This window comes from Pteropus alecto, unplaced genomic scaffold (genome assembly GCF_000325575.1).
Source record: "Pteropus alecto unplaced genomic scaffold, ASM32557v1 scaffold12, whole genome shotgun sequence".
In the NCBI taxonomy this organism is placed as follows: domain Eukaryota; kingdom Metazoa; phylum Chordata; class Mammalia; order Chiroptera; family Pteropodidae; genus Pteropus; species Pteropus alecto.
In genome coordinates, this window is record NW_006432669.1 from 2059823 (window position 1) to 2075907 (window position 16085).

Consider the following 16085-nt stretch of genomic DNA (forward strand, 5'->3'; position numbering starts at 1 on the left):
TCCAACCTCCTTACTATCATGATTTTTCTATCTAGATTTGCTTTAGTTTGTCTTGTTGATTGTTGGGTGGATTCAGTTTTGGCTGAGAATATATGAGCCCTGGGACATTCTCGCCCACCCTGGCAACAACCTTCCTTCTTCCCCACCCGCCCCCCTCTTTATATAGACTTTATTTTTTAGAGAAGATTTAAGTTCAAAGCAAAATTGAGCAGAAGGTACAAAGAGTTCCCATACACCTCCTGCCCCTACACATGTATGGCCTCCCCCACTATCAGCAACCCCCTCCAGAGTGGTACATTTGTTACAATTGACACATCATTATCACCCAGCGTCCATAGCTTACATTAGGGTTCACTCTTGGTGTTGTACATTCTATGGGTTTGGACAAATGTATGATGACATGTATCCACCACTCATACAGAATAGTTTCACTGCCCTAACAATCCTCTGTGCTCCAACTATTCATTTCTTTCCTTCTCCTAATTCCTGGTAAACACTGATCTTTTCATTGTCTCCATAATTTTGCCTTTTCCACGAGGTCATATAGTTGGAATTATACAATATATAGCCTTTTTAGATTGGCTTCATTCATTTAGTAATATGCATTTAAGTTTCCTTCATGTCTTTTCATAGCTTGATAACTCATTTCTTTTTAGTGTTGAAAATATTCAATTACATGAATGTGTCAATTTATCTACTCACCTACCAAAGGATATCTTGGCTGCTTCTAAGCTTTGGAGATTATGAATAAAGTTACTATAAACATCCATCTGCAGGTTTTTATGTCGACATAAGCTTTCAATTCTTTTGGGTAAATACTTTAGACCCAAAGAAGGAATATATCTCTGCCGCAAAGGGCTCTTCTTAGTTAATTGGGCACAAATTCATAACTAGATTCTAGCAACCATGTTTATAGAGGCCACTCATACACACTGCATATCAGGGAAAAGCCACAGGCTGAGCTACCAAGCCTCCCACATTGCATTCCTGTCATTAAGGCAAACCTTATAAAAAGTTCCTGAAATCATATTTTGACCAATGGTTTGAGACCCACCCCATCCAATTGGGGCTGCTCAGGTATATTCTCATTTGCATCTTTACTGACCAATCAGAGCAGCTCTATAACAACCAATCAGGATGCAAGATTTCAACCAATCAGGATAGTGCTATTCGGACCAATCAAACTGTGCAAATTTGGATTCTTAATTTGCATAAAAATATACTAGTTGGGGACCAGGAGTGCTTTCTCTATATAAGCTGGTCTCCCCTTTGTCTTGGGAGAGCATACTTTTGGTTTCCTCCTGAGGGTGCATCTTCCTGTATCAATAATTGTTTACCTAAATAAAGTTTGTCCTTTTTCCACACCTCAGATTGGGGACTCCTGTTGGCATTATACTGATGGCAGTGAACTTTTATTAATACCAAGGAGTGTGAGTACAGTATTGTGTGGTAAGAGTGTGCTTCTTTAGTTTTGTAAGTAACTGCCAAATTTTTTTCCAAATTGTCAGCATCGTTCCCCTGCCCTTTAAAGGCACAGCCTGGCCAGCTGTGCCAGGACACAGCATTGACTTCTTAGGCAGAGAGTACCCTAAATCTTAGTGCGCAAAGTTCTTGAGATTTTTGTGGATATAGGCAAGGTGTGCATGATCACATTCCGGGGCAGCAGAGGGCAAATCCTATGTTTCATACTTAGTTAACCAAATATATGTTATTAGTGTGTCTGAACTGAGGCAACTTATACTGTATTGCTATGAGGGCTGCTGAAAGCCAGAGAAGTGTCACTATATGTTTCGTATACGTGTGCATGTAAGAACAGGGAAAGCACGTCTGTCCCTTCTTCATGAACACTCACACCTTCCAGCTGTGTCCTTCTCCTCCTCCCTGTAGTTCTTCTACCAACTGGTTGGTCATTCCTTTTCATTCATTGGGGATTTTCCTTTTACCACTATAATAGTCACCTCTAGACTTCTCAGTTTCATGAGTTTCTCATTTCCAACAAACTTTTCCCTCACCTTCCTCCAGTGCCTCAATCCCATAATCACCATCAGAGCCCATCAATAGAATCTGTACCTCTCAGAAATCTCAGTTTCAAACAAATCACCCTCTAAAATATTACAATCTGCTTTTTCAGATTCATTTACCATAATTTTTCGAATTCAATTCCTCTAATCCCTTGATCCCAACTCTTTCTCCTGGTCCGTTAGCCCCCTTCTGTTTTCTCATCACCCCTCATTTAACATAAATCCTAGGGTCAATCTTCCCATTGTGCCCTGGCATTTCCCTCTGTGATTTACTCCTAGCTGGTAAACCCCAGTCCTGAGTGAGGTTCACTCTACCATCTCTGTACCTGTCCTGAGCAGCTCCAAGTCGCTGATTAACACCCGCCCAATGAAGCTGGCTATCTTCATTTAAAGCCATAATCTTAAACCATACAGGAACACTCGCTCTCCTGACATATCTGCCATGCTTTCCTAGGTAATTTTTCCAGTTTTTGAAATGGCATTTCAGACCTTCTTATGTCTTTAAACCTCCCACACTCTCTCCCCCCGAATCCTGCCTAATGAGGTAGCCTAAAACTCCCTGAGAATATAGCAGCCAGAGAGGAACTCCCTCATCTCCTCACAGCAATCTGGAAACTCTTTTGCATTTGCACCTGGCTTCTGCTTCCTTTCTACTGTATGGGAGAAAGCCTCTCTCCCCTTCTTTGGGCTCTGGATGAGCTTACTTACCTCTCAAGGAGTTCCCTACATTAATTATCATCTCCTTCTTCTGCATCATGACATCATCAGAGTTCCTCCCTCTCTACTGCATTCTTCCTTTTTGTTTTGTGTTTTGGGGGGAGTATGGGGTGAGAGAGTATAATTTACACACATACAAATAATGTTCCAGAAATTTATTTTGTGCTCTGTTCCAGTCAATCCTCACCCCACAGGTAGCCAATGCTCTGATTTCTATCACCATAGATTAATGCTTTCTGTTGTTGGACTTCATATAAATGGAATTGTACGATTTGTACTATTTTGCATTTGGCTTCTTTTGTTCAATATAATGTTTTGAGGTTAATCTGTGTTGTTGTGTATATCAGTAGTTTTTATCACTAAGTAGTATTCCATTGCATGAATATACCACAACTTGTTTACCACTCTTGGGCCAGTTTTCAGGTTTGGGCTACTATAAATAGGCTGCTCTTTACATTCTTTCACAATTCTTTTTGTGTACACATGTTTCATTTATTTCATTTGCATTTCATTTCTGATCATAGGATGGTTTATGTTTAACTCCATAAAAACTACCAAATGGCTTTTTAAATTGACTGTACCATTTTACATTCTCATAAAAGCAATATGTGAGAGTTCCAAGTGCTTCACCTCCTTGCCAATTTTTTCTTTTTGGGACTGTGACTCTAGTGACGTGTGAAGTGCTTAGGACAGTGTTTGGCGTAAAGTTGGCCCTCAGAAGAGGTTAGATAGTGTTATTATCAGAATAAATGCTCGAAGATTTTAAACAAAGGGCATCTAAGTTTCCTCCTTTGTATAATCATATTTTACTTTCTTTTGTTCTAATCCCTCCAAAAACCACATTAAATTATCCCCAGCATTAACCATAAATCTATTTAAGTATTATCATGGTTAAATAGATGTTCATACATCTATCTAAGTATTGTCTTGGCTTTGTAAAGAGGACAGGGCAGAGACATCAATACAGGACAAAGACACAATAAACAGCAAGTGCTCAATAAATAGCACAGGTTCACCTTTCTCTTGCAGCTGCCTAGAGTACGACCTTCTACCCTTCTTTGCTCTGGAGTTTGTCCCCATACCTTGGGGATTACGTTCTCTTTGGAGCTGCACGGCCCCGTGGGGCCTCAAACTTGGCCTTTCTGACAAGGGCAGGTCCCGACCACCAGCACCTTCTCCAGCAAACCTGGGTGTCCCTTCCTTGGCACAGCTTCCCTTGGGGGAAATCTGAAGTCTCGGGCGTGGCTGTGGGCTCAGGAACCGAAGCCTGAGCTGGACTAGACACGTGCTGGACTCCAGTGGCAGCGCTAGCAGCGCTGTCTTAGCTGCTCCTCAGCGAGCTGCCGAGGAACCAACTCCTTCTGGCGACGCCTGCACCCCAGCTCCTCTTCGCGTTCCCATATTTTTCGCCGCCCTCTGCCCAGGCTTAATTAATTATCTCCTCTAGCTCCTTCCCCACTGACCTCCTCCCTAGTCCATTCACCCTGGGCTGGGAAGGAGGCAGTAGGAGCTCCCCGCTCAGCACTGATTGTCTTGCGGGAAGAGGGGACCGTGCGGTGGCTGCAGAACGGCGCACAGGGCTCCACGATGCCCGAAAATGTCTCTTTCGCCAACTGCTGCGAGACCGGCGGGCGGGACGAGCGCCCAAGCTGGCTGGGGGCGGACGGCGCGCGGCCCTCCGGGATCCCCCGGCCTCCCTGGGTGGCGCCCGCGCTGTCCGCGGTGCTCATCGTCACCACCGCGGCGGACGTCCTGGGCAACCTGCTGGTCATCTTCTCGGTGCTCAAGAACCGCAAGCTCCGGAACGCAGGTGAGCGCCATGCCGGCTGCTGAGCTCGCGCGGTCCCCCTGGCGTCTGGTCTTGACCCTGACTCCGCGATCCGCTCTTATCCCTCCTCGTTCCCGGGCGCCCCGTTCTTTTCTCTCTAACCTTGTCCCCAAGTTCGGTATTGAACTCAAAATTTAAGGTGAGTTGCTACCCTCCCCCTATGCGCAGCTCTAGAGCCTGCCCCTTGCAGTTGCCCAGGGCACACTTGGTGCATCAGTGCCAGCATGAACTGGGCAAAGTTTTTATTGCGCGCTTTTTGGCAAGGAGCGGGCTCTGTGGGAAACTACGCTGCTGGACGCGCGTCACTATCCATGGCGCTCCAAGTTGTGCCAGTCCAAGTGCGGCCCTTCGCTGGCCACAGACACCTCAGAATCTTTAACACCTCTCACTCTCCCATGCCAAGCACTGTGGCTGCACGCAGTAGGTACTTAGAAAATATTCGCTGAGACAAAAAGTGAATCAGTGGAAGCACTGTAGTGGGCTTGGTATCAGAAACTTATCCCCAGGTCATCTGAAGACCAAATTCCAACTGAGAGAGTGCAGTTTAGAAATCTTCAGGCTCTGCTTGAACTGAAATAGATCGTTTTGAGATAACGTGGTTTTTTTTATGAAGACAGGAAATTCATGATATTAACCGAGGATTAAAACAATGATTTGGCTAAATAGTGCTGCGATCCTGGAAATATTTTTCTCCTTTCAATCCACTCTCATTTCAATTTTCCCATACTCAGGTCTGCAAGGTAAATAAAACCAGAGGGAGAGAGTATCTGAACTCTAGCCCCGAGGTGGTCATTGGAGTGTCCTGACCACTTCTGCTTGGGAAGAAGCTCAATGATCTATTTGTCAATTTATAATCTCCCAGTTTGGGCCTTTGGAGCAACTCGGATATTAAGAGTGAACTAAAATGAAAAGATAACAGCAGAGAGCCACAGCAGAGAGCCGATTCTGTAGCTTAAATGAGCTCTTCTAAAGAGGTAGACCACTCAGAGTGGCTGTTTTAGTTAATGGTTATTTATTTATTTTATATGTATATATTTTGTGTGAGCCCGTTACTTTAAGATTTTTAGCTAAAGAATAAACAAAAACAAAAACGAGAAAAAAGGGAGCTTCTACCCATAATGTGGGAAACAACATTATTAAGAAGAAGTAAGCTTTTTAACTCAGTCATTTCAGTACTAATGGCTAGTAGTATCTGGAATATTTTTAAGATGTTATTATGTCCTTTGAGTAAAAGCTTATATATTAGGAAAGAGCAGGTTATGATTAGAAAGCTGTATTTAATTGTCGATCATATCATCTTTTTGCAGCAGCCACAGACATTCATTTCCTGCACAGGGAGGCAGGAAGAGGCAGGGCTGGGCCCTCCAGGTTCTGATACTGGCTACTTCTCTCCCTGACTAATCAGGTGTTTAGAAAAGGCCTGATGGGTTGTGGCTCTTTGCTCAGTAAATTGGGCTGCCTACGTGGGAGGGGGGGCTGAGGGCCATGGGTGCTGCTTCTTTTGGCCCGAGGAAGACAAGCATCTTCTCCCTTTCCCCATTCTGCTGAGGACTGGCCTCTTTGGCATTTCTAAAAGGCCTCGCAGAAACCTTTTTGATTTGAGAGGGTGTCTGAAGCGGGTAAGGAGCATGTTAAATTGCTGGTACATCCTCTGTTCTATCCTCCCTACCTCCTGTTGCAGCCCAGCATTAGAGAAAAAAATTTAACACTATATCTAAATGACATTGATTCCTGACACATTGGTGGCTCCTCCAGTCATGCAGTTTAACTGGCTTTTATTTGACCGTTGACTTTATTGATGATAACCATGAAAAGTCATAGTATCGATTTAAACTAAATAACATTGGCAGAGTGAGATTTCAAAAGGTGCTTTAAAACCTAACTGAGTAGTTAGCACCCATTGCTCTATTAGTCAGGTCTTCTCTTACAAAAGAGTTTGGATTTTCTTTAAGAAACACTTATCTCAGATTTTTCTGTAATTAAGTCTGGTTCCTTAATTCATTGGTGTTAAGAAGATAGGAATGACAATGAGAACACATGGATTTCCAATAACAAGGCACACAGCCCATATTAAGGTCATAGCACCTGTCTGAACAGGCATCAGAATCCTTTACTTGACTATTACAAGTTGATATGATCGACAATATTAAATACAGCTTTCTAAACGTAAACTGCTCTTTCCTAATATATAGGCTTTTACTCAAAGGGCACAATGATATCTTTAAAATATCCCAGATAATACTAGCCATCACTACTGAAATGATTGAGTTAGAAAGCTTACTTTTCTTAATAATGTTGTTCCCATATTATGGATAGACACTCACTTTTTGTTTTTTTTTTCCCAAGGGCAGACCCTGTCATTCATAACAAGGATGTTCCTGATGGTAGGATAAGTGGTCAGAATAATTGTCCTTTTGAGGGGGATCATCCTGTCTGTGACTTCTGCTGCTGCTTGCGCTGGGTTGATTTTTTCAGAGATGGCACTAGAGAAGGGAGAGGGATGGAAGGAAGGTGGAAGACAGATTCAGGGCATTGACTCAACTTAGAAGGTAAGGCCAGGTGTTTCTTCATTCTTTGCTATATTCCCAGAGCCTCGCACAACACATGGCACTGAGTAGGCATTTCACACTTCTCAGTGTGTGTTTGTTTCCTGTCACACTTTGTGATCTCCTGAGTGTCTGAGGACTTTCCCTTGTGCCTACCACTGCCACTCTTACCCCAGACAGGACCTTATCAATATTAATCCCTCTATTTTAAAAATCTCTTCTTCTCCCTGATCTTCTGAATCTTCCTCCATCAGGTTCTTCCTCTCTTCTGTATTTTCAACTTCTGCCTCTTTCCTTTAGCACACACATGCATGCACGCAAATGCATGCACATACATATACACATACACACAGGGGTCTCTAGTGTTTAAAAGAGAATCTTTCCTTAATTTTTATGTCTTCTAATTTCCTTCTCTTCTCAGCCAGACACCTTAAAATAACAGTTTACATCCAGCGACCACCTCACTGCTGCCCAGTGCCTCTTCAGTCATCTGGGATCTGGCCTCTTTGGAAATACACCTCTGTCCCGTGTCTGACACTGAGGGCCTCTCCCTCCTTGGGGCCTTTCATTTGCTCAGCTTACCTGATGCTAGTTTTTGAATCTCCTTTCTCTTCAACTCCTAAACACTTGAACCCTGGGAGTCATTCTTGGTTCCTTAATTCCCTACGTCTTCATGATGTTTGCCTTAGAGTATTTCTCAATTTTCCCCTTTCCTGCCCTCTCTACTTTTACTGCATTTTACACCCTCATCATCTCTTGAGCAAACTATGTCCATAGTCCCCAGACAACTTTCCCTGCTCCCTCCTCCAGTGGTTGTTACCACTGCCACAGTCAACGCCTGCTATTAGGGACCACCCTCCATCTGCAGACCAATTTCCAGCTCCAGAGCAGTGAGCTGCTGCCACTCCCACTCAGTCCATGCTGTCTGATGCACTACTTTCACCTTGGGAAGTTCCCCGCCTCATTTCTGCTAGTGAATATGCTCCTCAGCTCCCCAAAGGGAGTTTATGAATAACGCTATGAAGGCAGGCTTACTGTGTTCCTCCTCAGGCTTCCGTGCATCCTCTCATTACAGCCCTCGCTTCACTGTATTGTTCGCTTTTCTCTCTCCCCGCTGACTGTGAACTCATTGACAGAAGAGATTGTTATTCCATTTCTGTTCACAGAAACCGGGTATGTAATTAGAAAGAACTGAATATAGGTCTTTTGAAAAAAATCGAAAATGGACGAGGTACCAGGAAAGCAGTGGGACCAAAGGAATTAATTTTGCTTCATGAGGTAGGGTAGATCTCAGTTACAGTACTCAACATTGCTCAGGGAATCACTGTGGTTCTCATGGAACTGAACTGCTTTCAGCACTAAAAGCCCCAAATACTCCTCACTCTTGTCCTCAAAAGCTGACTGGCACCTTCTGCACAAAGCTGTGCCTACTCCCTGACTGCTGCTGTGTGGCCAGCAGGCTCCAGATACGCATATGGCTTCCTAAAATTGTGCCCCAGTGACTTCTTAGGGAGTTGGCCCCTTTAAGCTGCCTCTAAAATGTGAGCCTCCTGCCATAACCTGCACCATCCAGACAGCCACACAGAAGAGTGCTGAGGTAAACTTGTTCTTACTATAACGTGGAGATAACCTCCATTAGCAGAGCGGGAGCACAACAACGTGAGTCGTTCCAGTCCCATGGGCATTGTGACCATGATTTCCTAGGCAACAGTCAGGAGCCATGATCTGACAGTGGATTCTCATGCTGCAGCTATGTCGAAGAGGCTGTTGGGGAGTGGACGCATGGCCATTTCTAGGACATTTGGTGATTTGTAAAGAGGAAAGATATAAAATATTTGACAATAGGATTGCCCAGGAAAACGTGGAGGATTTGGTTGCTGAACACATAGGTCTTTGTCTGCCCTGTCCAGCAGGCACCCAGCAATGCTCAGAGTCCACACCATCTCTTCTTTGAAACAAATGACTGCACTGCAGGTTTTCTGATGGGAATTTTCTGCCTGGCAGGTGTTTTCCATCCCCTGTTAGCTTAGAGCAGAACCCTCTATGTGACCCCTTTTCCTTGCCCTTCTCTTCCCACTTGCTGATTGAAGAGGTAAATGATGAATGAGTAAATAGGCTGGGCTTAGACAAAGGCTCTTGAGAGGCATGGAGGAAATATTTAACAGAACCACGGTCCCTGCCCTCCAGACATTACTAAGTAAGGCTGAGCCCGCCTCATTCAGACTTTATTCTATTGCTGACCACTCTTGGGGATGCCACTAGGTGACAGATGTCTTTTGACCTGCTGAGCTTAGTGGATTTCGAGTGCTTATCAGCCAAAGACCAAACTGGGCTATTTTGGATTCGCTCCCTGATGTTGCCTGAGCTTTCCAACTCACATTTCGGTTCTGCATACCTTATTATCTTCCTCACCGAACAAAAGTGAACACATTTTAAAGCCCATAATTGCGTCTTTAGCCAAATCATTGTGAAAGCTCATAATCCTCTCTAATTTCTCCACGTAGCTCTTAGTAGCCCAGGGATTTGAAGACTTTCATGCCTGACTACCTTTTTCCCCCCGAAAGTTGGAGTCTGTTTAGCATGATATACTGCAAAACTCAGAAGATATTGGTGCTGCTATTAGGTCTTACAGCCTTAAATATTTGTTGCTAAATGGGTAAAAGGGAGTTGGGAAGAAATATCCCAGTTCTTGGGGAGTTTACACTCTAGAGAAACATCCTTCCTTATTCATTGTCTTCACCCAACCACTACGCACAGCTTATCTCATAGGCAACCCAGTCCAATGCTATAAATCTCTTTCTTATTCTTTCTATGCAACTACTAATAATATAAAAACAACAATCATAAATAACAGTTAACATTACTAAGTGCTTATTATGTGCCAGGAAAGGAAAAGGAAAGGAAAAAAATTATGCACAGTCCCTCATCAAAGGACTTCCCTTTCTAAGCACCATTTCATTTCTCTCCTTCCCTTGAAGGCAAAATTGACTGAGAGAGCAACCTGTGGTACTAAAGTTTATCCTCCAACATTCAATAGAATTTGCCTTGCTCACTGCTCACCTCCCAAATGCCAGGGTAAACAGGCACTTTTCTGTTTTCTCTCTCACTTTTGTGGATGACCAAGAAACAATACACCATTACTCTTAATCCACTTGATATTTCTTTTTCTTGATTTCCTCCTATGTATCTTCCTGTTCTTTCTCACTCTTTATCTGTACAGCCATAGACAATTCACATAATCTGAGTGTGGGATTATTGATCTATAAAATGGAAATCGCACTATCAACCTTAAAGGATTCTTGTGAGAAACAAATGAGAAACAATTTATGTAAATGTACATTATGAACTTTAGGATATTATACCCATTGTTGTTAGTAAATATAAATAAGATAATAAAAGGCTACCTTAAGAGTCTCCAAGTGATCTCATTTGATGATTATGGCAGAATGTTTTAAAATAGTCATGATTACTTTTTAAACAGATACTTATGCTTTTAAATATATTTTCTTCTTTTAACTGGTTGCAATATTCCCCATCATATATTTGTTTACACTATTAGCCTGTTTAGCTATCCTTCTTTAATTAAAGTGAAGTTATATTTCAGCTCAGCCCTTGTATGATTCATCCACACACTCTAGGGTTTTCTTTGGGAAAACAATTTCTGCCTTCAAAGAATCTGAGAGTCAAATTAGGAGCTTATGTTCATATAAAAATCATTGTTTTAGTATGTGTAAGAAAATCAAGTTTTTAATAAATGATCTGTTCTCAATCATTTCAATGCCTATCTCCAGCAAGTAACTAATACAAATATCTCAAATTAATTTGGAGATTATTATTATTTCTTATGCCTTTTCCCATACAAGATCCCATTTGGGGAGACAGCCATTCTGGGATGGAAGCAGCCTGTTGCAAGGGATTTGGTGATTTTGTCATCCCCTTGGTGCATTGTCCTGCCAGAGCAGCCCCATCCCCCACCACTGCCCCCAGCCACAGGCCAGCTTAATTATTCCACACCCTTCCCACCATCTCTTGCTGCCCTTCCTCCCAGCTCTCGCCTCACTGGAGGACTCCTGTTTCTGTGTCTGTTCCTCCAATATCACTGTTGGTATCTTAGCGGCAGGGTCCGTGTGTTTCACCTGTCACTGTGCCCTACCAAAGTGTGGTAGGTGCTCAATAAATGTATTATACATTTGAATAGGAGGAGGCTGGAAGAAGGACTAAAGGCACAGGAAATTTATTTGTTAGAAATGATGGATCATCTGTTGGTTTCTCTATCATAACCCTCATCACAACTTGTTTTTATTTAATTGTCTCCTCTATGAGACCATGAGGTTTGTAAGGGGAGGGAATGTGTCTATCTTGCTCACTATGCTTCCCATGTCCCTGGCAGAGCTAGTATCTAGCAGGTACTTGGCAATATTTCTTTAGTAAATGTCTATCTATTTCTACATCACCTATTTTAGCTCAGTGACTGGGGCAAACTCTTCTGGGCATGCAGGGTCGGTACAGGGAAGAAAGAGGGGCAAGGGATTGAAGGTAGCTTTATCTTCCAGAATTCTCCTATCTGATGAAGACTAGGTAGCTCAACACTTGTTGGCTCTTTCTCAGATTACTAGTTTCTCATTAAGAAATAGCTTTTTCAGAAAGAAGAAGAAAAAAAGTGAGGAAGGAGGGGGTTGTGATGGTTGGTGTGTGAAGAGATGTGCTTTGCCTATGAATATGGAATAGAATTCCATATTAGTGAACAAAACCCTGTTATTGAAGTCTATCTTTACTAACAAGCCCTGTCTTGGTAGATGGAAATAAGTCACACCAGGACTTGTGTGATATGAATATTCATTAGAAGCCTATTTAGGGGGTGTTGAGCAGTGCTGTGTGTGTCTTGTTCGATTTCTCACCTAGCTGAGAAAGAAATGGATAGAGAATTAGGTCTTTCATTGACTGTCATCCAGATAGGACCTGGCTTCTTACAGATGGGAGACAAAACAAGAATTTTATTCGCCTAATTTGGAATTGTGTCAAGAAAGCCAAGAGACAGTATGACGTCTGGGCAGATGACTCTACAGCAGGAACTGGTTAATTTCAGCCCTTTGAGAACAGCCAGAATAATAGAGGAATGTAATTGAATTACTTTCCACGTGGAGTCTGTGGAGTCAAATGTGTTCTTCCCACTATTTACAAGCTGTTTGCCGGCCTCTAGGGCACTATTAGTGGATGAGCCACATTAACGCAGCAGAGCTTGACTCACTTACTGTCCTGGGGAAGCAGCTGGCGGAGACGGCGAGCAGCTCTTGTCTTTCTCCCCACGTACCTGCAAGTGCCAAAAGCTTGTCTGCCGCTTAGCAGGCCTAGAAGAGACCAAATTCCTGTGTTGGAAAGAAGCGATATTCTTCACAGAAACAGCAGTGTGGAATGTGCGTGAGGAGGGGGAAGGAGGCCTACAAAAGACGAAGAGGGAACCGATGGAGTGGTCAGTAACTCGAGGGAAAAAGAAGTTCAATGACTTGCCCAAGTTCATTCCACCCGAAAGTGGCCAAACTGAGATTACCCCAGGTCATTCCAACTCCCAGCACCACCTCCAACTGTCAAAAGGACACTTAAAATTCTGGGCAGAGACAAGGGCTTATTATTCAGCTAAAAACAAGAACTTTGAGAGAGGAAATCTCTCATTCTCTTGGGACCAAGTGAGGTCTGACTAGAGGAGTCAGGGACAGAAATCCACCTGTGGAGACAGCGAACAAGACTGGGAATTAAATGGAGAAGCAGGAGACCCCTTCACATCCCAAGCAAGTCCTCAGATGTGCATTTTTTGCCTTGCGGTACCAACCAGAAAGAATACAAGGGGGCTTTATCCCATTAAGTAAATAGATTCCCTAAAATAGTAGATTAAAAGGAATCTAGCAGTTCCACCTGACGCCAGAGTCTCTTTTGCCATCAACCTACTTGGATGTCTTGAGAAACAGGAAAGCTCACTACCTCGCAATCACTCTAATTGTCCAAATAATCTCTTTCTTTTCAGTTACATCCTGTCTCCCTTAGACCCTAACCTAAGTAATTAGGTCCTGAGAACTCCCAAGGAGGTAACAGATTTCTTTTCTGTTGGTTCTGAGTGGGGTTGGCCCCAAGCATCTAAGGCCAAAATAGGCACATCGGGAAGGCTGTCTGTGGATCTTCCAGGTTCCCAAGGGCACATGGAGCATTTCACATGGCATCGTCCTTGAGATGGGGTGAGAATATGTGTCAGGACAGTGGTGGGCTGGAGGCAGGCCTCTCTCTACATTGTGGGTCTATAATTGCAAGTTTGGAGTCTACCTTGCTTGAATGTCTGTCTCAGGGGAACTCCCAGCTGGGTGGCTCTGAGCCTCCATTTTTTTGAACCCCTTTAAAACCTCTTTGAAGACCACAGCCTGGCCTCTCTGATTGCTGTACCTTTTGGACCACTTTCATCTGGCTGACCCTTTGGAACCCTGAGGTGGTCACATCAGCCTCTGACATGCAGAACAGAAGCATGGTGGTAATGGAGCATCGGTGTCCTTGCCTCTTTAGAGAGTCTCTCTTGTAAATCCATTCCATCTGGCCTCTGCATTCAGCCACTCTAAGGCTGACAGCCTGCACTTCACCAGATGTCAAAAGGCCAAAAGACTTGAAACACTGTATCTGGCACTCACTGTCTCCCTGAGGGCCTCTGCTGGTAGGAAAATATCTTTTGAGCATATAGTAGGTGCTCAAAAAGTACAATACTTGGTAAATGAAACAAATGACATTGGGAATGGTGCTGCTCGTGCCTTGAACTTCATGTTGTCCAGATTTTCAGGTTCTTAGCACTTTATTCATGAGTCAGTGTTGGTTTTAGAATGCAAACACTTTAGGAACAGAGACTGTTCTTTTGGACTAAGTCCTGTCTCTTCCCTAGGACTCTGGCCCAGAACATATGTGCAGCATATTGATCAATGGTTGTTATGGTCTTCTGAGGCTCTTTCTGGTTGGCTGGGCTTGTTAATGCTGGAAAATGTTCTGTTCTAAGGAGGGAGGCAGTTCAGGAAACTGGGGAATGTTCAGGCAAAGTGGGGAGGCCTCTGGAGGCTATGAGACGAGGAGCGCCCACAGTCCCTCTCCACTCCATGTGACTAGACTCTGAGCCACCATGCCAAGTGTTTGTCAACATGGCAACATGGCTGTGTTTAGGCCCCAGACAAGGGACAGGGGAATACTAAAACACATAGTTCCCACTCTCAAAACTCTTCTTCCATCTCACATGAAAAACGCAACTCACATTTAGGAAAATGAATTAAAGACACTTGGAAAGTAGCCTGTTAACCAGTGGGGAGAATATGCAAAGGGAAACGGAGAGAGATACAGGAAGGTGGGTGTATGGAAAGGGATCCAGATGCCTGATTTTCAGATTCTTCTCCCCAGAATCCTTGCCGGAGCTTAAATAATGCAAAACCACTGAGCATCTGTGCCTAATATGAAAATAGTTACCATTTGCGAGCACCCACTGTGTCCCCAAGCCCTTAGAATCATTATTTAATTCTCACAGCTACTGTTTAAAGTAGACATCATTAACTCCATTCTACAAATGAGAAAAATGAGGCTCAGAGAGCCTGAGTAACTTGCTTCAGTCACACAGTTAGTGAGTAGCAGAGATGCAGTTTTAGCCCTGAACTCTGCACCTCTAAAGACACTTGTTTCCATTCCCAATACTAACAGTAATTCAGTTACTTTTAAGTAACTGGACAAAGAATAGAATATTTTACATATTAGGAATTGTGGAGTCTCGTTCTGACTCTTGCTCCTATTTCCTGTTCCAGGTAATTCGTTCTTGGTGAGTTTGGCGTTGGCTGACCTGGTGGTGGCCTTGTACCCCTACCCTCTAATCCTTGTGGCCATCTTCCATGATGGCTGGGCCCTGGGGGAGGTGCACTGCAAGGCCAGTGCCTTTGTGATGGGCCTGAGTGTCATTGGCTCTGTCTTCAACATCACCGCCATTGCCATTAACCGCTACTGCTACATCTGCCACAGCGTGGCCTACCACCGGATCTATCGGCACTGGAACACCCCGCTCTACATCTGCCTCATCTGGCTCCTCACCGTGGTGGCCTTGGTGCCCAACTTTTTCGTGGGGTCACTGCAGTACGACCCACGCATCTACTCCTGCACCTTCATCCAGACGGCCAGCACCCAGTACACAGCAGCAGTGGTGGTCATCCACTTCCTCCTCCCCATGGCTGTTGTGTCCTTCTGTTACCTGCGCATCTGGATGCTAGTGCTCCAGGCCCGTAGGAAGGCCAGGTCAGAGAGCAAGCTGTGCCTGAGGCCCAGTGACTTCCGGAGCTTTCTAACCATGTTCATGGTGTTTGTGATCTTTGCCATCTGCTGGGCCCCGCTGAATTGCATCGGCCTTGTCGTGGCCATCAACCCAGAAGAAATGGCTCCCCAGGTCCCGGAGGGGCTTTTTGTCACAAGCTACTTCTTGGCTTACCTCAACAGCTGCCTAAATGCTATTATCTATGGGCTCCTGAACAAGAACTTCCGCAGGGAATACAAGAAGATTGTCTTGGCCCTCTGGAGCCCACGGCTCTGCTTTCAGGACACTTCCAAGGGCAGCCACGTGGGCGTTAATACCCAACACCCTATCCAGGCAGACACTCTCTAGCCTGGATCTGAGGCACGCCAGCTGGGTGACAAACTCATGAAATGATAGGAGTGAATCTGCTCCAATGGTGAGATCAGGTGCCCTGCTAGTCCACACTGACCTGTTTGTATGACAGCACATGGCTTGTGGAACTTCATCCTGTGGATGAGAAGCCTGTCAGCACCCTTGTTTCAGGCTGGTTGGGGATGCCTACAGGTACTGGGGGCCATGTCCCAGTGAGCATAGCAATGGACCTGGTAGACACTCTCCCAGTGGTGTGCTGGGGGCTTCAAGCATACGAGGACCAAAGAAGAGACAGAATGAGGAAAGGCCTGAGA

At 44.3% G+C, this 16085-nt stretch overlaps 1 protein-coding gene across 1 annotated transcript; it reads left to right on the forward strand.

Moving 5' to 3' along the window:
* Positions 1–4113: 4113 nt before the first annotated feature.
* MTNR1B (melatonin receptor 1B) lies at positions 4114–15768 on the forward strand. Its single transcript, XM_006907469.1, has 2 exons — positions 4114–4548; positions 14924–15768. Exons 1-2 carry the CDS (start codon positions 4326–4328, stop codon positions 15766–15768), a joined length of 1068 nt encoding a protein of 355 aa, XP_006907531.1. The 5' UTR covers positions 4114–4325.
* Positions 15769–16085: the final 317 nt, after the last annotated feature.